This window comes from Oryctolagus cuniculus, chromosome 4 (genome assembly GCF_051225735.1).
Source record: "Oryctolagus cuniculus isolate XC-2025 breed Fujian yellow rabbit chromosome 4, ASM5122573v1, whole genome shotgun sequence".
In the NCBI taxonomy this organism is placed as follows: domain Eukaryota; kingdom Metazoa; phylum Chordata; class Mammalia; order Lagomorpha; family Leporidae; genus Oryctolagus; species Oryctolagus cuniculus.
In genome coordinates this window covers 100,503,210-100,525,702 of record NC_142870.1, presented here as the reverse complement: position 1 = coordinate 100,525,702, position 22,493 = coordinate 100,503,210, and the positions used below count along the sequence as shown (strand labels likewise).

Below are 22,493 nucleotides of genomic sequence, written 5' to 3'. Positions count from 1 at the left end.
AAGAGGGGCAACCGGGACAGAATCCGGCACCCTGACCGGGACTAGAACCCTGTGTGCCGGCGCAGCAAGGCGGAGGATTAGCCTAGTGAGCCGCAGCACCGGCCTAGGTTATAAGATTTTAATACTGAAAGTACTCAGTTAAGATTTTAACTTTGTTTGTATCCCCCAGAGAGTTTCATTTGACAGTGTTATGGTGTGGTTGCAGAGGAGGGTTGTGAATGACTTCTTAGGCAGTGTGCATTTAGAAAAGTCTCCAGTTGATGTCAGATAGTTATGCTATCTCTTGGGGGGACAGCATACTGTAAAAACTACATGGTGGTTTCCATAACTTCTGCTCAACTCTGCTATTATAGTATGAAAGCATCATTGGCAATATATAAATACAGTTTGTTGAGTCTGTAAGTGTGCTTCACAATAAAACTTACTTTATAAAAGTAAGCAGTGAGCTGAATTTGCCCTGTAGGCTATATTTCAACCACCCTTACCTTAAATGATAAACTCCAGAAATACATCCTGGAATCAAAATTATATTCACCAGCATTAAGAAGAATGAAAGGGCAAACTTGTAAGCTTATATCGAAAAAAGCTAATGAGTAATAGTTGGCTACTGCCTTATTTATTACAAAAACAGAAATGTCTCATGTCTTTTTCTGTGCACCATAATTTAATTCTCATATACCAAAATTCATTCATGAATGGCTGACAGAATATTTTGTTCAACAGTTGATTTAAATAAGATTGCCTTGTGTAGTTAAATAAATATGATTGGGTTTATAGAAATTTGGGTAGTAATTCCAGTTCAATAAATGACCTCACTGTTTTCACCTTCTAAGGATATGACTGGAGTTAAGTAATAATGTTCAGCTTTTTGAAAAATTGTGAATGCCATCCCAAAACCTGCTGGGAGATTGGATTTATATTTAAATATTGGGGAAATCTCTTCACTGTCTCAGAACCGAACAAGGCTCACTTGTGTTTCAGTTTGCGTTCTCTACCTGCTAAAGATAAGAGCTGAAGATAGGTAGAAATGTCTACTTCATATTTCTAGTCTTATCTATGTCAATCTAGTTAGAATTTGCTGTATCTAAACTGCTGCCTTTTACTTATTGGAAGGCATTTTAGTGTGGTTTATCTATATCAAGTAAAAAATATTGAACACGTCTCACATTTTATAGATGATCTTTTTTTATTCATTTATTTTGTTTTCTTTTTTAAGAATCACTTTATTTATTTGAAAGAGAGTTACAGAGAGAGGTAGAGTCAGAGAGAGAGAGAGGTCTTCCATCTGCTGATTCACTCCCCAGTTAGCCACAACGGCTGGAGCTGTGCTGATCCGAAGCCAGGAGCCAGGAGCTTCTTCCAGGTCTCCCATGCGGGTGCAAGGGCCCAAGAACTTGGACCATCTTCTACTGCTTTCCCAGGCGATAGCAGAGAGCTGGATCGGAAGTGTAGCAGCTGGGACTCGAACTGACGTTCAGTCAGTTTGCTGGCACTGCAGGCAGCAGCTTTACCCGCTATGCCACAGCACCAGCCCCATAGATGATCTTTAAGGTCAGGTACTTTAAAAGTCAGCATGACCAGATTAACAAGTTAAACTTCAATTTCAAATTCTTTACTACCTTAGACTAAGTTATAAATCAAGATTGTCTATAAACAGCTATTTGGAAACATAAAATTGAGGAACTACTGTATATTTGTGTTTAGTAGTACTGCTTTGGCCAACTCATTAAAATGATGGAAATAGAGGAGATACACCATCAGCACAAAATTTCTACAGTGTGTGATCATAAGACAAGATAATTCAAAACAAAATTACAGATGAAAAAATTTTTCCTTCTGTGATCTCAAATTTCCAAATCATAGAAATTAGTATTACAAAAATTAATTTTATAATGATTTATCTTCCTCTACTGCTCTTAAATAATTTTCTTTGTAAATAGAAAAATATGCTCTTAAATTTGGTAATTCCATCTTTATCAGCATTTAATTTTTCCTGTGATTTAGCCAAGCCCTTTTATTTTACATTTTTGATACCTGGATTTCTTAATTTTAAGGATTTTTCCCTTAAAATCAGAGAATTGAGAAAATGTACTTTTTACACTTTAATGTTCATTTGTTTATATCTTTATATTTGAAAGCAATCTTTAAAGAAATCAGAATTTAAAAATAATGAAAAATATTTTTAGCTCAATATTTTAGACTCCTTTATATTCACAATGTACAACATAAAATTCAGACTGTTTAACATGGTTTTATTATCTGGCGCCTGCCTGCCTTTGGCCCTCTCTCCTTGTCACGGACCCCACCTGTTACCAACCACTTTAGACTCAAATAATAGAAAAAAAAACCAGCTTGCATTGTTACTAACAGTGGTGGCTGCATGCTTTTGTGGTCTGTGACTGTACAAACACTGTGGTGATCTGAAATGCCCTCTTCATCTAGCTGTCCTGCAGCCAAGCCATTCCCACTGTGAAATTCCTACCAATCTATAATACACTACTGAAACTTGACCTCCCAGAAGCCTTCCCTGACCCTTTCAGGCTTTTCTATAGTTCATCTTCTGTCTTGAAATAATTACCACATTGTTAAAGTTGTTTTGCTAATAATCAGTGAGTCCCTCAACAAAAGAAGGGAAAGCATCTTATTCACCTTTCTTTTCATATTGTGCTTAGCCTAGATGCTGATGTAAACAAGTACTTCTCAATAAAAAGGAGAGAGAGACGATGGTAAGGGTTTCTTTATACCTAAGCTCTAGATAGATACCATTTAAATAGGAAATTGAGCAGTTGGGGGAACTGGAGGCTACTGAGAAAGCACCAGCATCTGAGCCACTCAGAACCTTTCCAGTCTGCTGTGAGAGCCTTGCATTACCAGTGCTACCTTAGAGGTATTAGCACTAGAAATGGGCTCTGCTTTATGAAGCTCCTTATTTACTTGCTTCCCTTACTGGAAGAAACCACTTTTTTATACTCCCATCTGGCGAGTTCATAATAATTTGGAAAGATAATATTGTTAACTCTTCACCGGTTTATTAGTAATATTTAACATTCACTGAGTATTTACTGTGCGCTTATACTTTTGTTCCATATTTTCTTTTCATACATTACTTAGTAGTCCTCACAACAATCCAATAAAGTGGATGCTGTTATCCTAATTTAACAAATAGGGGAGTGGGGGATGAGGGTCAATGAGATGAACTTAACTGTCCAAGACCACACAGCTATTACCTGTGGGAACCAGAATTTGAATCCAATGTAACTTTACAGCTCATTCTCTCATTCACTGTCAGTGAAGACTGCCAATCACTAATTAAAGCCCAAATAGTATCATGGTTATAGTGTGCATTTTAAAATCATCTAAACATGGATTCCAAATTTATTTTCTGGTAGCAAGTAACCTTACTTTTCTGACCTTCAGTTTTCTTATAATATAAAATGATAATACATATCCCAAAAGGTCTGTTGACCACCTAAATGCATGGTATATACTAAATAATAAGTATTAGATCCAGTTGCCTCTTCTATACTTCCATTTATGTGAGCTCTGGAATAATGATTACTACAAAATAAGACCTGACACAAGAAGGCAAATAGCCATTAAACAAATGAGAAGGTTAGTATCCTCTATTTTCTGTGGAGTACTACCATATTGTCGCAAACCAGAGCCTGCCTTCAGGATTCCCAAGTGTTTTGTGTCTGTGATCACACTTATTCTGTTAATTTGAAGACTTATCTTCAGTATTTAATGGTTAATAAACAGAATAAATCTGTCTACTAGACTTCTGTCTTACTAACTTTTAGGAAATGTATGAGACTGTGTGAGTTATTTTTTGCACGAAATGGTTGCCCTAGTGGTTCTGTAACATAGACCTTTTAGTACCATTCAACAAAGAGAAACCATAAACACAGTTGCTGTTTTGGTGTGGCTTGTGGTTTTGGTTTTGTTTTTATTTGAACTTTTTCATGCAAGCAGATGTTCATTTAAAAGTAGTCGTTTGACATTTTTCCTTTGCATTTTTCACATTTTTTTATGTTTTTTAAACGTTTAGCTTAAGTCACTTCTATAATTGTGATTGTTCTGGTCCTTTTACTAGGCAGTGAATTTTCTTTTAAAGGTGTGGCAAATGGAATAATTATATTTTAAAAACTATTTCAAGGGATTTCTATTTTAAGTGTGAAGAAAGGTATTTCAATCTATCAAAACATAATTTTCCTATATTCTTCATTGCCCTTCAGTTAATTTCTGTTCCCAGAGGTGGGAGTAAGGCTGGAAATGTCTGCTATTCCTACTCCTCACCTTCTTCATATATTATAACTATGAACCATACCAACATCACTTGTTTGCATCCAAGGATTTGTACAGCAGAGATGTCTGATCAAATTAGCTCTTTGCTATTTCTGGGCCACAGTGGCTCTGAAGTGGAGGGTGGTAGGGGACAAAGATGCAAAGGAAACCATTTAGGCAGATCTTTGCAGTGATCTAGACAAGAAATGGTGAGGGCCTGTCCTTAGGTACTGAGAGTGGTAGGGAAGGAGTGTAGACAGATTAAAGAGCATTTGTTGATGGGTTTCATGGGTGGGGAACATCCTGCCTGCGGCCATATAAAGCCCATGAAATCATTTGGTCAGGCCTTGCCAAGACAAATGCAGGCCATACTCAAAATTCAGTAAATCTATTGCAGGCTAATTTTTTTAAATTGATAATTGTGTATGGCCTGTGAATGATGTTACAAATATCCCAATGGCCCTTGGCAGGAAAAAGATTCCCTACCCATGGATATTGACAGATAGGAGATAGATGAGAGGAGTGAAAAATGGGGATTTCTGGATTGGATGCATCATGTTGCTCACTTGCCTCTCTTTTTGTTTAACTCCTGCTTCCCTTAAAAGATTCTCTGTATGTTAACCTCCACTGATTTAGATGACCATACTGTGTACTTTCATAGAACCTGACATTTCTCTATGATAGCATTTATTCAGTTTTACAGTTGTGAGATTATACAACATACACATAATCTTCATTCTTGACTTTGTCTTATGAGGACAAGGGCTGTGTCTTATTCTTCATTTTATTCCCAGTACCTAGCATGGTCCTGAGGACAGCACCAGTACACTTTTGGTGAAAAAGAAAAAGTGTAATGTATAGCTCTTGCCTATAGTACTTGATAGAATAATCAAATATGTTAGGTTATTGGAGCCTTCTTGATAACTTTTTCTAGCTTAATTTCTTCTGCAACTGGTATTGTTCATGTTACCTTTGGTTATAGTCTTACAGTTTACCTTACTGAATAAACATATAAAGCAAGAAATAAACATGCTTTGTGGGTTTCAGTGAGATTTTCTGAAAGAACTCTTTAGAACATTAAAGTCTTAAAAAATTAAGCATCCTTAAATTATAATAACACTTAACAATTTTTAAAATATTACTAATTCTTAACTCAGATGGTAGAAACATTATACTGACAAAGTCATGATACCCTATTGTGTGTAAATCAATTCATTTCAATTAGAAATAGTAGGAATAGTTTACTTGAGAAAGTGCATGGATCATTGCAAGTTCATCAGATTTCAAGGAAAATATCTTGATGACACTTTATGTTATTATGAATATACACCTAAAGCTTACTTTAAGAGCAGAATGAGCTACAATATTAATTACCTAGGCTAGAATCAAACTACCCTTCACCCCCCAAAAAATGAAGGAAATTTAAAATATGGATTTAAGAAAAAGAGAAACTAAGCCATATAATTTCTCATTACAGCCCATTAGGAGTAGAAGTGAAAAAGGAAAAGGATTTAATTTCTCTAGGACTTACTTTTCTTTAAAATAAGAGCAGTGGATGTACAGTCTAAAAGATTATTTTTGGCTCAAATTCTGTTACTCCATAAAATAGAAGAGAATGATAAAGGTGATAAAGAATGATAAAGAAAGAATGATAAATGATATGTGATGGGAATTTTGGTTTGAATTATAGCTTACTCGTCATTCTTTCTATTGCCTCAGCTTTGTCTTAGAAAATCCACTCAAATGTTTTTATGTGACTTTATTAAATTTAATACAAGTGATTTTTCTAACCAACTGAAGTATAAGTGTTATCTAGAGCAACAGTCTCAATTAGAATATTTAAGATGAGTTTGTTTTAGCCTTGCCCATTTAAAGTACAGAAAATGAATCAGTTAACAGAGCCATTAAATGTATTCTATAGTTGCTTCTCTTTTAATAGATGTTTTCTTTCTTTGATTTAGGTGTCTGCTTTGGAACAACAATATATATAATTCCTTCAAGTAGTTTTAAATGTAAAACTTGTAAAGGATCAGAACAATGCCTCCACGACCATCATCAGGTGAACTGTGGGGCATCCACTTGATGCCCCCAAGAATCTTAGTAGAATGTTTACTGCCAAATGGAATGATAGTGACTTTAGAATGCCTCCGTGAGGCTACATTAATTACTATAAAGCATGAACTATTTAAAGAAGCAAGAAAATACCCTCTCCATCAACTTCTTCAAGATGAATCTTCTTACATTTTCGTAAGTGTTACCCAAGAAGCAGAAAGGGAAGAATTTTTTGATGAAACAAGGCGCCTTTGTGACCTTCGGCTTTTTCAACCCTTTTTAAAAGTAATTGAACCAGTAGGCAACCGTGAAGAAAAGATCCTGAATCGAGAAATTGGTATGATACAGTTTTAACTTAATGACATTGTGATCCTGCTCTAAGATGCAAATAACTATGAAGTTTAGCTATTATCTGTTACTAAAATACCTATCTGAGCCAGTACTTTTATAATCAAATAAATTGTTTTCTTAATAAAAAAAATTAGAAATCTGAAGTACTTTTTACTGATGAACTATGGAACTATTTTTAACACCCTAATGTTACCCTGTAAAGTTTTCTTTAAGAAATATCATTTGTGGGATGATGTAGATTTGTTGTATCCCAGTTTTGTTTACATAATGTTTCCTGCCTTTACTCTAAACTGCTGAATATATTACCTTTTATATATTCAGATCTACTTGGGACCTTGTCACCTCTTACTATATGTATTCATCAAGTTTTTTTTAACCCAGAGAAACTTCTTTACTCTTTTGTGATCTTCCAGATTTACACAGTTCCCTGTTTGTAAGAAACTAGTCCACATGGTATGTTTAATAGAATGTTATGTTCTTTATATAATTTTTTTAAGGTTTTGTTATTGGCATGCCAGTGTGTGAATTTGATATGGTTAAAGATCCAGAAGTACAGGACTTCCGAAGAAATATTCTGAATGTTTGTAAAGAAGCTGTGGATCTTAGAGATCTGAATTCACCTCATAGTAGAGCAATGTATGTCTATCCTCCAAATGTAGAATCTTCACCAGAACTGCCAAAGCACATATATAATAAATTAGATAAAGGTAAGAAAATTGTCAGTTTGCCATAATCATTACTATAGCAAAATTTTATGTCTGTACCTGTTTTTCAGTGCAGTCTTTTCCCACCTAGAAGATAAGCTTCTGAAAGACAGGGATTGCTTATATTGACAAGACACAATTGAGCACCAAGTATACAACTTATGTGTAATAAACTGTGTATGTATCATGCTGATCCCTACGTAAATTATTTAATCTCAAAATACTGAAGAATTTGAGTTTGAAATTTACTTTTTTTAGATACTAACAGAATTAAAGCTGATTAACTGAAAATAAAAACTAGGATAAATAGAAACATTTTATAAAATTTTGGGAAGCTTTATACATTATTTTTATTATATATCATATAAATATATGTTTATAAAGAAAAAATAGTTTTATTGTTAAATATAGTAATTAAGTCTGATCATAATGAGTGATCTTATATAGGTAGACTTGACATTTCATATATCAATTTCTAAAATGAAATGAACATGACATATAAATGACTGTTTTGGAAGTAAATGTCATAGCATTGAAGAAATACCTATATTTTTCAAGATTAAAAAAGTGAAGCTTTCAGTTTAAAATAATGTACTATATTATTCTCACACACTATTAACTATAAAATTCTGTTAGAATAAATTAAAACTTTTTTTTAATATTTATTTATTTTTTTGAAAGGTAGAGTTAACACAGAGAGGGAGAGACAGAGAGAAAGCTTAACATCTGCTGATTCACTCCTCAAATGGCCACAACAGCTGGAGCTAGGCCAATCCAAAGCCAGGAGCCAGGAGCTTCTTCTGGGTATCGCACATGGGTGCAGGGGCCCAAAAACTTGGGCCATCTTCCAGTGCTTTCCCAGGTGCATTAGCAGGGAGATGGATTGAAGTAGAGCAGCCAGGACTTGAACCAGCCCCCATGTGGGTTGCCAGGGCCACAGGCAGTACCTTTACCCACTATGCCACAGCCTTGGCCCCAAAACATCGTAACTACATTTCACTCATAGTGTTCACAGTAATTTATTATAACAAAAAACTTAATTCAAAATATTTTTCTACTACAGCATACTTTTTAAAATACTCTTCACTTTTCTTCAACATTTTACCAAAAATTTCCAATATAAAAAAGTTGAAATAATTGTACTGTAAACAGCCACACCTCTTTAACATAGTTTTTGTTAAATTAATTAATTTTATTTGAAAAGCAGAAAGAGAGAGAAACAGGTAGAGTTCTCCCATCAGCTCCCCAAATGCTCATAACATTCAGAACTGGGTTATGCTAAAGCCAGGGGCTGGAAACTCAATCCAGGTTTCCCACATGGATGGCAAGGACCCAGTTACTTGACCCATCACTTAATACCTCCAAGGATGTGCATTAACAGGAAGCTGGAATTGAGAGCAGCACTTTAACCATCAGGCCAAATACCCACCTTGCAGTTTTAGTCCTTACATTTTAATCATTTTTGTTAACTCCCTGACTTAATTGATCTTAAAAAGAGAAAATTAGAAATCCATTTCCTGTCCCTCCTAATCTCTAATACTTCCTGTTCTGTCTTTTCTATCATTCCAGTTCAGCATATGTATGTCTGTTTATTCTCTTGTTTTACTTCCCATAGCTACCAAAAATTCTGTTAATTTTGGTACTGATAAAATTCTCGTGCTATCATGAGTCACTCTTCACAGGAGATACACACATGAAGTATGTTCTGTAGTTTTAGAAGGGAAATGAGCTTAGTCCCAGGTAGTTGTGACTAGGCACAGTTTTATTTGCTTTCATAAAACATGAGATTTGGGTATGGCCTGGCAGCCCTGTCAGGTATGAAAATTCCTGTTTCTACCTGATATTTACCAGTACTTTAATTAGTTTGATTATAGTAGTCATCTATACTTTTTGAAATTTGTCTCTTGAAGTAGATATTGTGATTGCATCTAATAATGTTTTCCTGTTAATAGGGCAAATAATAGTGGTGATTTGGGTAATAGTTTCTCCAAATAATGATAAGCAGAAGTATACCCTGAAAATCAACCATGACTGTGTGCCAGAACAAGTAATTGCTGAAGCAATCAGGAAGAAAACCCGGAGCATGTTGCTATCCTCTGAACAACTAAAACTATGTGTTTTAGAATATCAGGGCAAGTATATTTTAAAAGTGTGTGGATGTGATGAATACTTCTTAGAAAAATATCCTCTGAGTCAGTATAAGGTAAGTAAAAAGTTCAAAGAATATTAATTTTTTTAAGATTTATTCATTTTATTTGAAAGAATTACAGAGAGGCAGAGAGAGAAGTCTTCCATCTGCTGGTTCACTCCCCAAATGGCCGCAACAGCTGAAACTGAGCCAATCCAAAGCTAGGAGCCTAGAGCTTCCTCCGGGTCTCCCACAAAGGTGCAGAGCCATCTTCCACTGCTTTTCCAGGCCATAGCAGAGAGCTGGATTGGAAGTGGAGCCGCTGGGTCTTAAACCAGCATCCATATGGGATGCCAGCACTGTAGGCAGTGACTTTACCTGCTACACCACAGCACTGACCCTAAGAATACTAATTTTAAATTTAAAAAGGGATAACATCAAGGAATAGTATCTTTTTTAGGACATCCTTCTAATTAATATTAGTAAGTAATATTTATTAGTTTTTATACTGAAATTATTGTTTAATTTGAGAAACTGATAATATTGGCAGTTATACTAATTCCAAAATATGTACTGTTTCATGATTTTTATCCCCTGTCAAGCAACGGTACTAGAAAGGAACTAAAATAAGCATTTTTAAAAATTCACAATCAGTTGTTCAGATGTACTATTAATAATGTCTTACTAATACTACTCTACCTTCTTTTCTATTCATTAAATGCTTATAAGAAGTAACTATGTATCGAGTATATGCCAAATACTAATTTACAGTATCAAAACATGGTATTGGCCTTCAGATTCCTTAGGGTCTAATGAGTCATAGGGGTAAGAAAATAAAACCTTATAATATATGTACAGAAACATTTATATTAAAAATGTCTGTCCTAACTACTATTTCAATGTTCAGACCAAGGCTGTTTAATATTTTAATACATCCATAATTTTGTGAGCCTCATCTATTTATGGTTTGTTGCTTTAAGAAAGCAATTGTTTCTTAGGAAATGTTTGAACAGAATATGACTTAGTAGATTGAATGTTTGTCTTGCCAAATGATTTTTCTTTTGTTAAATATGGTATTTACATAATGAGTATCTTCTGACTCTTACTGATTTTGGTTTTGTTTGTTGTGTTTTTTGCTTCCAATTAAGGATAGAACTGTAGTGTCAAAAGCTGATCTAGTTTTTTTCATATATATACTTTATATTCAGAGGTGCTTGGTTGATCGGTACTGTAACCTAATTCTAAAATGTTAGTATTTTTTAATGTTACAGATATAGCAACTACTAAGAAATACTATCTATAATGTTAGATTTTTTTAAACACCTATGCAGATTAATGTATAAATTCTCATAATACTGTTACTTGTCACTTTTAAAATGAGAAATTTTATGGGAAATGATTCCCTCCCTTTCTCCTTTCTCTCTTACAGTATATAAGAAGCTGTATAATGCTTGGGAGGATGCCCAATTTGATGCTGATGGCTAAAGAAAGCCTTTATTCTCAACTGCCAATGGACTGTTTTACAATGCCATCTTATTCCAGACGCATCTCCACTGCTACACCATATATGAATGGAGAAACATCTACAAAATCCCTTTGGGTTATAAATAGTGCACTCAGAATAAAAATTCTTTGTGCTACCTATGTGAATGTAAATATTCGAGACATTGACAAGGTAAGGTACTATGCTTATTATTTTATATAAATTATTTTACCAAAATATTTTATTGATAATGTAATAATCTGTTGACCTATAGTATATTTTCATATAACTAGAAAAGCACCTAAATCTCAGAAAATAAAAATATGTAATGAATTCTATTAGTTTCCATCTACTATAGCTATCACACAGCTCACAGTCCTTTGTCTGTAATTCTAATGTCTGTAACTCTACTAATATTCAGATAATTCTCATATCCGTAATTCTAAACTGTTAAAACTGAAAACTTTGGGGCCAGCACTGTGGCGCAGTGGGTTAACACCCTGGCCTGAAGCACTGGCATCCCATGTGGGTGCCGGTTCAAGACCCAGCTGCACCACTTCCCATCCAGCTCTCTGCTATGGCCTGGGAAAGCAGTAAATGATGGCCCAAGTCCTTGGGCCCCTGCACCCAAGTGGGAGACCAGGAAGAAGCTCCTGGCTCCTGGCTTCGGATCAGCACAGCTCCGGCCGTTGCGGCCATTTTGGGGAGTGAATCATCGGATGGAAGGAAAAAAAAAAAACTGAAAAATTTACAGGATTCATCTGGGCAACAGAACCTCATTTCACCTGAAATGAAGGTTTTCATGGTCTTTATTAATCCTACTTACTGGAAGTAGCCTTGTGTCATATTAGAGAAACATTAATTTCCTTGACATGCTATTTCAGCTCCTACAATTTTTAAGTAGTATTTAGTATATATGCCAATTTATATTTCTAAAATATGAAAAACTTTGAATTACATTCCTAGCTTAAATGGACTGTGGTCTTATTTTAATATTTTATTATTATTAATCTGTTGTTCCCATTGTTACTAATGGATGAAGGCAGCAGCAAATTTTGATGAAGAATCTATATCAGTATTAATTTATTATTACAAGCACGTGAAGAACAGAAAAGTTATGTCTGAACAAATTTTTTCATTCTCTTCATATCAGTCGCATTGTTTATATTGTGTAACATTTTATTCTGTCCAATTTGTGTGTACATATGTATATGTTGAGTATATCTATTTGTACACTTTTTTTTTTTTTTTTTTTTAGATCTATGTTCGAACAGGTATCTACCATGGAGGAGAACCTTTATGTGACAATGTGAACACTCAAAGAGTACCTTGTTCCAATCCCAGGTAAGAAAATATATGAATTGTATTTCCAAGGGTATATCAATATTTAGCAGTAGGGTCAATAAAGGGGTTTTTTGTTTAATTTATTTATTTTATGTGAGAGAGTACGAGAGAGAGGGTAAGAAAGAAAAAGAGAGAGAAAGTGGGATCTTCTACCTGCTGGTTCTCTCCGCAGATGGCCACAATAGCTAGGGCTGGCCAGGCTGAAATCAGGAGCCTGGAACTCCATCTGGGTCTTCCACTTGGGTAGCTAGCAGGGATCCAAGCACTTTTAGGCCATCTTCTGCTGCTTTCCTAAGCACTTTAGCTGGGAGATCGATCAAAGTGGAGCAGCCAGGACATGAACTGGTACTCATACAGGATGCTGGCATTGTAAGGTGGTGGCATCAACTGCTGCACTACGTTGGCCCCAATCAATAAAGTTTTATACAAGTTATATGAATTACCAGACATTTACATATAGAACCTAAGGACTTTATCAAATGAGTATCAATCACAAGATCACTTCATTGATTCTTCCTCAAATTTTACTGGAAGGGTTTTTTGATTCTCTGTTCCTGTTATATCAAGGAGGAAACAAAATCTGGCTACAGTTTGCACTAATGATTCCCCATGTTAGATTAAAAAAATCTGGCATTTTTTTTATCTCCATCAAGATAAGTAAGAGTTGTATAACAACTCCTGAAACAAACTACTCGGAAGCCATTTCCTTTAAATCACTCCCCCAAATAAATATTTATAGTATTCAATTAACAGATCTTTGGGAATAAATCAGTTTCTTGGGTGGAGTCGGGGGGTTGTTGGGAGCATTTTAAATTACTACTGAGGGTTGCCTTTGTGTCACAGTGGGTTAAGCCATGCTTGCAACACCTGCATCCGATATGGATGTTGGTTTATGTCTATTAGATCCCTGCTAATGTGCCTGGAAAAGCAGCAGAAGATGTCTCAAGTACTCATGCCACTGCCACCCATGTTAAGAGACCCAGGTGGTATTCCAGTTTCCTAGCTTCGTCCTGTCCCAACCCCTGCCTTTATGCCCATCTGGGGAGTGAACCAGCAGATGGAAGATGTTTTTATCTGGTTCTCTCTCTGTCTCTGTCTCTGTCTGTGTAATTCTGCCTTTTAAATAAATAAATCTTTTTTGAAAATTACTGATTCCATGTAATAAAATAATAAACGGTAGTGTAATTCAGGAGTAGACATTTGGCCTAGTGGTTAAGGTACCAGTAACGATGCCTACAACCTATAAGGGAGTATCTGCATTTGGATTCTGGATCCACCAATTCTAGCTTCTTGCTGATGCAAACTCTAGGAGACAGTAGGTAATGGGTCAAGTAATTGCATCTCTGCCACCTACATGGGAGACCTGGATTGTACTCCTGGCTCCCCAGATTTCAGCCTGGCCCAGCTCTGGCCATTGTGCACATTTGGAGAGTAAGCTAGCTTTCTAAGAGAGCTGAGTCCTATAAATCTATTTGTTCATCACTTTGCGCTTACTCTGTCTCTCTCTCACTCTCTTTGTGTATCTCAAAAACTTAAACAACTAAATAAATTTTAAAAGGTAGTGTACTCCAAATCTTGCCATCCTATTTCTTAACTTATCTTTATAGATTCACTTGAGAATCAGAATCCACTCCTGAATATAACAGCAGTGGTATTTTAAGAGAATTCAAATTGATATTGAAAATTAACTGTATAGAATCACAATAAAGCTGAAGTGAACTCTGTAAAAATACAACTCATAATGAATTTAGACTGAGTTCTAGGAAGTCAAGGAAAAGGTCAAGTCTTATAATTAAGTTGTTACAGAGCCTTAGGTAGAGTTCAAAGAGATAGTAGATTTATTTACCAACAGGAAGAGACAGAGTCCCTTACCCTACCTGAACCAGTATCGATCAGAAAGAACATCACTTAAGTTAGAAATTATGCTGGGCAGGGCAGTATTGTGGCGTGTGTTAAGCCTCCGCCTGTAGTGCCAGCATCTCATGGGTGCAGGTTTGAGTCCTGGCTGCACCCACATGGGAGACTCAGAAGAAACTCCTGGCTTTAGATCAGCCCCAGCCACAGCCATTTGGAGAGTAAGCCAGCGGATGGAGGATCTCTTTCTCTCTCCCTCTCTCTCTCTCTCTTCCCCTCCTCTCTCTGTATTTGTGCCTTTCAAATAAAAATATCTTGAAAAAAAAATGAAAGAAATTATGCTTGGGCAACAAACAACCTCAAGATGCCTTACTTTTTGCTGAAACAGTTTATTTTCTAGTCATGCTGCATGTTTGTCATGGTTGGACAGAATAGTTATAAGAGGAACAGAAAAATAATACTTGAGGAAATAATAGCCAGATGCTTCCAAATTTGGTGAAAACTATAACCACCAACCCAAGGAGTTCAGCAAGCATCAAGCAAAAACTCCAATAATATTGGATAAATTTATCCTGGTTGTTTCAGTACTAAAAATAAACTAGCTTTATAAAATTAAAAGATAAATTGTTAAATAATATACAGTTTAAATGTTAGAATTCTAATAAGTTAAAGTTAACTATTTAGAAAGGACTATATTTGATTAAATTTTCTTCCAGAATTCTAGTCTAAAAGGCAAAATTTTAAGGATAATATTAAGATTTGGGGGGGGGGGCAGCACTGTGGCCTAGTAGGTTAAGCCTACACCTGCAATGCCAGTATCCCATATGGCACCAGTTGAGTTCTGGCTGCTCCACTTCCCATCTAGCTTCCTGCTAATGGCCTGGGAAAGTAGTGGAACATGGCCTAACTGGCTGGGCCCATGCAACCATGGGAGACCCAGAAAAAGCTCCTGGCTCCTGGATTTGGATAGGCCCAGCTTTGGCCATTGCAGCTATTTGAGGAGTGAACCAGTAGATGGAAGAACTCTCTCTGTTTCTCCCTTCTCTGTCTGTAACTCTACCTCTCAAATAAATAAATAAAGTAAATCTTATTTTATAGAATTTTTTAAATTCTATAAACTCCGAAGTGAATGATTATGAAATTTTAAGATGGAAAAGTAGATTTAAAAATTCTTACTGAGATTAAGTGCTCATTATAAATCTGTGCTTTCCATAAACCAGATAAGTTAGCTACTTTATGATTTCATAAATATCACCAGTTATACCTCAAAGACAGACATATTTTGGAATAAACACTCATATATGAAACCATTTTCTAAAACTAAAGCATTGTGTGTGTGTGTGTGTGTGTGTTTGTGGGTAGGATGGATTGGCTTTAGAAGAGGGAAACGTGCTTTATTCTGACAGCACAGTGATGAACAAATATATTCATGAAACATAGCTCTCTGAGCATATGGGGGCAGGGATTGTGGTGCAACAGGTTAAGCCACCTCTGAGGACGTGAGCACCCTGTATCTGAGTGCCTGGGGTTTCTTCTCATCTCGTCTCTGCTTCCATCCAGCTTCCTGCTACTGCAGTCTGTGGAATGCAGCAGATGATGGCCCAAATATTTTTTTACTGCCATGTAAGAGACCCGAATGGAATTTCTGGCTCCTGGTTTTGGCCTGTCCTACCCTCGACTACTAGGGGCAGTTGGAGGGTGAACTAGCAGATGGAAGGGCTATCTCTTTCTCTCTCTTTCTCTCTTTCTCTCTTTGTCTGTATCTCTATTACTCCATCTTTAAAATAAATAAACTTACAGAAAACAGAAATGTATAGAATACTCTCTATAAATTTATAAGCAATTCTAAATATTATCTTTAGGGCAAGTGTTGTGGTGTAGCAGGTAAAGCTTCTGCTTACAATGCCAACATTCCATGTGGGCATCAGTTCGGGTCTCAGCTGCCCCACTTCTGATCCAGCTCCCTGCCAAAGTGCCTGGGAAAGCAGTAGAAGATGACCCAAGTGTTTGGGCTCCTGCACACACGTGTTGACCCAGAAGAAGTGCCTGGCTCCTGGCTTTGGATTAACCCAGCTCTAGCTGTTGTGGTCATTTGGACAGTAAGCCAGTAGATGGAAGAACTCTTTTACTGTCTGTCTGTCTCTCTCTCTCTTCCCCTGTAACTCTGCCTTTCAAATGAATGAATAAATCTTTTAAAAAAATGTATCTTTAGAATTCTGTTTTTTAAAGATTTATTTATTTATTTGAGAGTCAGTTACACAGAGAGAGGAGAGGCAGAGAGAGAGAGAGAGAGATTGAGAGAGAGAGAGAGAGAGAGGTTTTCCATCCACTGGTTCACTCCCCAATTGGCTGCAACGCCTGGAGCTGCGCTAATCCGAAGCCAGGAGCCAGGAGCCTCCTCCAGGTCTCCCACGCGGGTGCAGGGGCCCAAGGACTTGGGCCCTTTTGCACTGCTTTCCCAGGCCATAACAGAGAGCTGGATCGTAAGTGGAGCAGCCGGGTCTTGAACCTGCACCCATAGGGGATGCTGGTGCTTCAGGCCAGGGCATTAACCCTCTGTGCCACAGCACTGCCCCTAGATTTTCTTAAACTACTGTGGACTTACTAAATTCCACAGAATTTCTTCTCCCTGTATTTGTACAATAAGACTTACTAGGGATTTTGTCTTTAGAATTCTTGCCAAATTATCTTATTTTGTAAATGTTTGTTTATTTTCATTTATTTTGTAAGTAACTGTTGTTTATTTTAACTGCTATGTAATATTCTATTATTTTAATATCCCACAGTTTATTTTGCTTTGGATGTTTGGGCTGCTTGTAGTTTGGAGATGTTATAAATAATTCTGCTTGTAACATTCTGTGCATAAAATGCACACATTTCTTTGGTTTCATTTTTAGATGGGAAACTTAATTGTAAGATATATATATATATATATGTTTACTTTTTTTTCTTAGAGATTATTTATTTGAAAGGCAGATTTACAGAGAGGCAGAGGCAGAGAGAGAAAGAGAATTTCTTCTATCCACTGGTTCACTGACTTCCCAAATAGCCACAACTACCAGAGCTGCACCGATCCAAAACCAGGAGCCAGGAGCTTCCTCTGGGTCTTCCACGTAGATGCAGGGGCCAAAGGACTTAGGCCATCTCCTACTGCTTTCCCAGGCCATACAGAGAGCTGGATCGGAAGTGGAACAGCCGGACTTGAACTGGTGCCCGTATGGGATGCCAGCACTGCAGGCAACAGCTTTATCCACTACGCAACAGCACCAGCCACCATATGTTTACTTTTAATAGATTGTTTTCCAAATTGGTTGTAAATTATACCCCCACTTTTAGTGTCTGATACCTCCTATTACTACATATTCTTTCCATTCCTTTGTATCACTATCTTATAGTTTTAACCAGTTCCCACAAAATTTCAATTTGCTTTTTCCACGTGACAATTAATTTTGATGTTTATTAGCCATTTGAATATGATCCTATAAAGTACCTATTCTAGTTGATCATTTGCCTATTTTCTTGTTTGGTTTGTTTTTTTCTTAGTGATTTATAGACGTCATTCATTTCCTTCTGGGTAAAGGCTTTTTCTTGATAAGTTCTCTTTTTCCTTAAAATTTTACATAGGTGGAATGAATGGCTGAATTATGATATATACATTCCTGATCTTCCTCGTGCTGCTCGACTTTGCCTTTCTATATGCTCTGTTAAAGGCCGAAAGGGTGCTAAGGAGGTAAAGTATTTCAGAAGAAACAATTATATTTTCCTATAAAAACTATTAATTATACTACTAATTGAAATGCATTCTTTTCTTTATTTAAAAATTAATAAACCCATTTTAAATTTTAAAAATGTTTAATGAGTTGATGTACTATAGAAGAATATATTGGGAAAACTTCTGGCCGGCGCCGCGGCTCACTAGGCTAATCCTCCGCCTAGCGGCGCCGGCACACCGGGTTCTAGTCCCGGTTGGGGCGCCGGATTCTGTCCCGGTTGCCCCTCTTCCAGGCCAGCTCTCTGCTGTGGCCAGGGAGTGCAGTGGAGGATGGCTCAGGTGCTTGGGCCCTGCACCCCATGGGAGACCAGGAGAAGCACCTGGCTCCTGGCTCCTGCCATCGGATCAGCGCGGTGCGCCGGCCGCAGTGCGCTGGCCGCGGCGGCCATTAGAGGGTGAACCAACGGCAAAGGAAGACCTTTCTCTCTGTCTCTCTCTCTCACTGTCCACTCTGCCTGTCAAAAAAAAAAAAAAAAAAAAAAAAGAAGAATATATTGGGAAAACTTCTGAAATTTACTCATGATTAGTGAGTATATCCTGAGTTCATATTAATAGAATTTTTTAAACATACAAAATAACTGCATAGCAGTGACTAAATACAATTATCTGTCATCCCTGCATTGGTTCATATTTCCTACTTATTATTAAAGAAAATACATGTAATTTCAAATGATAAAAAGAGAATGAAGCAGTTAAACGTTGAAAAATCAGTCTGGCTTTTTATAAGTCTCCTATCGCTGTTACTCTAGACGATTGTTGAATTCTCCTTTCCAGGGAAGAAAAGTCTTTTGAAATGCATTTTATACTTTAATCCATAGAGGAGTGAATATTCTGCTTTGTTTTTCATAAGGAACACTGTCCACTGGCTTGGGGAAATATAAACTTGTTTGATTACACTGACACTCTGGTATCTGGAAAAATGGCTCTGAATCTTTGGCCAGTACCTCATGGATTAGAAGATTTACTGAACCCTATTGGTGTTACTGGGTCAAATCCAAATAAAGTAAGCTATTTACTTTCACAAATTAGATTTTTTAAATGATAATTAAGCATTACATATATACATATAATAAAATAACTTTTCTTCCATCTCTTAGGAAACTCCATGCTTAGAGTTGGAGTTTGACTGGTTTAGCAGTGTGGTAAAGTTTCCAGATATGTCAGTGATTGAGGAACATGCCAATTGGTCTGTATCCAGAGAAGCAGGATTTAGTTATTCCCATGCAGGACTGGTAAGGCAATTCACTCGTTGAGTTTCTTAGGTGTCAATCATAATACATAGAGTACATAATCATTATATGGGCAAGGTTTATGTATTTTAGTATATAACCCATAGATACTATGAACTCTAGGACAATATTGCAAAAGAGAAAATGCCCTATATGTTAATATTTTCATTGCAACTCTGTTTCTTTGTTTATTCAGAGATCTAGCCTGCCTATATTCAATTAACAAATATTTATTGAATCCAGTCTATTTGTAAAGCACCTGGGTAGGCAGTAGGTAATTAAGCTGTGAACTAAACAAACCTCTGTTGAATATACAGTCTAATGATAAAGTAAATATTAAACAGATAAAAGCTGAAATTTAAGGTTATAAATCATGGTAGGTACAATGAAGGAATAAAGCACGTGTTAAGAGTAAAAGAGTTGAGGGGGAAAGACTACTATTTATTGGGCTCAGGAAAGATTTTTCTGAGGTAGTAAACTTTGAACTTGAGACAAAAGCATAAATACATTGTTCTTTGAGCTTGGAAACAGAGGAAATAGCAAATCTTCACCACATTAGTTCAGGTTCCCCAGAGAAGAGGGTATATAGAATGTGATTTAAATATTAATTTAGTTATCTACTCTTGGCCATAACTTTGAAACTACAGTAAAACTGGATTCAGGGAGCATTAATTCTAATTTCTCAATGGCAAAGATGTCAGTGCTAAGATAAGATGTTTCGTTTTTTGTGTGTCTCTTTTTCTCATTTTCCGAATCCATCACTTTTTCTTTGGCCCATTTGTAGGTAATAGTTAGACCAGCCAATGAATATCGGGCCAAGAGGTCTGAAATATGTCTGTCTCAGGAACAGTAACAGCAGCACCAAGAGGTAGCATGGAATACTGCACTTGGGAATTTTGTTAATAGTTTACAGTGATCTTCCCAATAAGTTTAGCAATTCCTTTTATAAACTAAGTAATATAATAATATATTTCCTGCATTTAATTCCAACGACAAGATTCTTCCTTGAACAATTCCCTTTCTGAGTATTGGTATTTTATAACTTGTATTCTTTTTTTGAAGATTTTTCAAAGAAAAAGAAAAAAAATATTTTTACAATAGAATGAGTCACATTCTATCTTTCAAGTACCCTTTGGATCTGTAAGCAACTGTTATAAACCTAAGATACATTGTGAGATGTTAGTTCTCCTGGTTCTTTTTTTTTTTTTTTTTTTTTTTTTTTTTGACAGGCAGAGTGGACAGTGAGAGAGAGAGACAGAGAGAAAGGTCTTCCTTTGCGTTGGTTCACCCTCCAGTGGCCGCTGCGGCTGGCACACTGCGCCTATCCAAAGGCAGGAGCCAGGTGCTTATCCTGGTCTCCCATGGGGTGCAGGGCCCAAGCACTTAGGCCATCCTCTGCTGCACTCCCTGGCCACAGCAGAGAGCTGACCTGGAAGAGGGGCAACCGGGACAGAATCCAGCACCCCGACCGGGACTAGAACCTGGTGTGCTGGCGCCGCAAGGCGGAGGATTAGCCTAGTGAGCCACGGCGCTGGCTCTCCTGGTTCTTAAAACATTCAACTACTTCATTCTAGGAATTATTTCATCATTGTTCATTAATTATTTTCAACTGTGGCCGGCGCCGCGGCTCACTAGGCTAATCCTCCACCTTGCGGCGCCGGCACACCGGGTTCTAGTCCCGGTCGGGGCTCCAGATTCTGTCCCGGTTACCCCTCTTCCAGGCCAGCTCTCTGCTGTGGCCAGGGAGTGCAGCGGAGGATGGCCCAAGTGCTTGGGCCCTGCACCCCATGGGAGACCAGGATAAGCACCTGGCTCCTGCCATCGGATCAGCACGGTGCGCCGGCCGCAGCAGCCATTGGAGGGTGAACCAACGGCAAAAAGAAGACCTTTCTGTCTGTCTCTCTTTCTCACTGTCCACTCTGCCTGTCAAAAAAAAATTATTTTCAACTGTGCTAAATTTTAGCTAAACTGCTAAAAAAAAGACTGAAATAATAGGAAAATATAAAAGGACAGAATAGCCTAGAAGGATGATACACTAGTGAGATAAATCATCACTATTATATCATCTTTCAGGTTTTTTATTACACTTTCATCAGGTTTCCAGAAGTATAAAAGAAGTCTGCAAGCACCATCTTTGCAGTTTTCTCATTGGTTGGGTTTTTAAGGCTTTCAGTGAACACTGTTGAGAATTCATAATTTTTCACTTTCCACCCATAGTAACAAACAGAAGATAATTGAAGATATTTCCCAGTTATTAGACAAATTACAATATGAGGGCAAAGAGATAATAGGACTCAATAGTAGAATTTCTCAATCTAAGCACTGTTGGACCAAATAATTCTTTGTTACAGGGGATATCCTGTGCACTACAGGATGTTTAGCAACAACCCTGACCTCCAGCCAGATGCCAGGAACACCATTACACCAAGTTGTAACAACCAAAAATGTCTCCAAACATTGCTAAAGGTCTCCTGGAGTTCAGGGGAGAAAATCACCCCAGTTGAGAACCATAGCTCCTGACTGATGATGATGTTGAAACTTACTGTATAAATGAAATATCAAATGACAGTATACTTTATGAATTTTCTCAAACTTGAATAACAATGAATGGATCGTAGCTTTTTTTGAAAGATTTATTTATTTGAAAGTCGGAGTTATGGAAAAAAAACAGGCATCTCTCTCCAACAAAATTATGAGCCATTGGTGTTTTCAAAAGTAATACATTTAGACAATGTGGTTCATAACTGACAAACATACAAAATAATATTAGAGTCCATTGGACCCAAGTGATAGCAATAATGACTATTTTTCCTGGTGAATTGAGGGATGCGTATTTGTTATCTATTGCCTGGACTATTGCAATAACTTTCAAACTTGTCTCTCTCCTTCCACATAGCAGCAGAAATAATCTTTATGAAATCATGATACTTGTGGCCTGCACTGTATACAGTGGGTTAAATGGCTACCTTCAATGCTGGCATCCTATATGAGTGCCAATTCGAGTCCCATCTGCTTCACTTCCAAAATCCAACTCCTTGATAATGAGCCTGGGAAAGCAGAAGATGGCTCAAGTGCTTGGGCCCCTGCTGCCCACATGGGGGACCCAGATAGAGTTCCAGGTGCCTGGCTTCCGTCCCCTGCCAGTCCTAACTTTGTGGCCATTTGGGGAGTGAACCATCAGTTGGAAGCACACTTGTGCTCTCTTTTGTCCTCACTCTCTCTCTCCCTGGTTCTCTCTCTCTCTCTGTAACTCCTTCAAATAAATAAATAAATCTTTAAAAAATATATCACG

At 37.0% G+C, this 22,493-nt stretch overlaps 1 protein-coding gene across 3 annotated transcripts in view; it reads left to right on the top strand.

The window, feature by feature from the left end:
- Positions 1 to 22,493, top strand: part of PIK3CA (phosphatidylinositol-4,5-bisphosphate 3-kinase catalytic subunit alpha) — a 103,953-nt gene that overhangs the window by 59,309 nt on the left and 22,151 nt on the right. For all 3 annotated transcript variants that reach the window (XM_008266536.5, XM_070072478.2, XM_070072479.2), the window contains 8 exons: positions 6,246 to 6,673; positions 7,185 to 7,394; positions 9,344 to 9,594; positions 10,949 to 11,194; positions 12,261 to 12,346; positions 17,825 to 17,930; positions 18,823 to 18,975; positions 19,070 to 19,204. In XM_008266536.5, coding sequence (XP_008264758.1) covers positions 6,322 to 6,673; positions 7,185 to 7,394; positions 9,344 to 9,594; positions 10,949 to 11,194; positions 12,261 to 12,346; positions 17,825 to 17,930; positions 18,823 to 18,975; positions 19,070 to 19,204 — 1,539 coding nt within the window. In that variant the 5' untranslated portion in view covers positions 6,246 to 6,321. The remainder of the gene's footprint in view (positions 1 to 6,245; positions 6,674 to 7,184; positions 7,395 to 9,343; positions 9,595 to 10,948; positions 11,195 to 12,260; positions 12,347 to 17,824; positions 17,931 to 18,822; positions 18,976 to 19,069; positions 19,205 to 22,493) is intronic.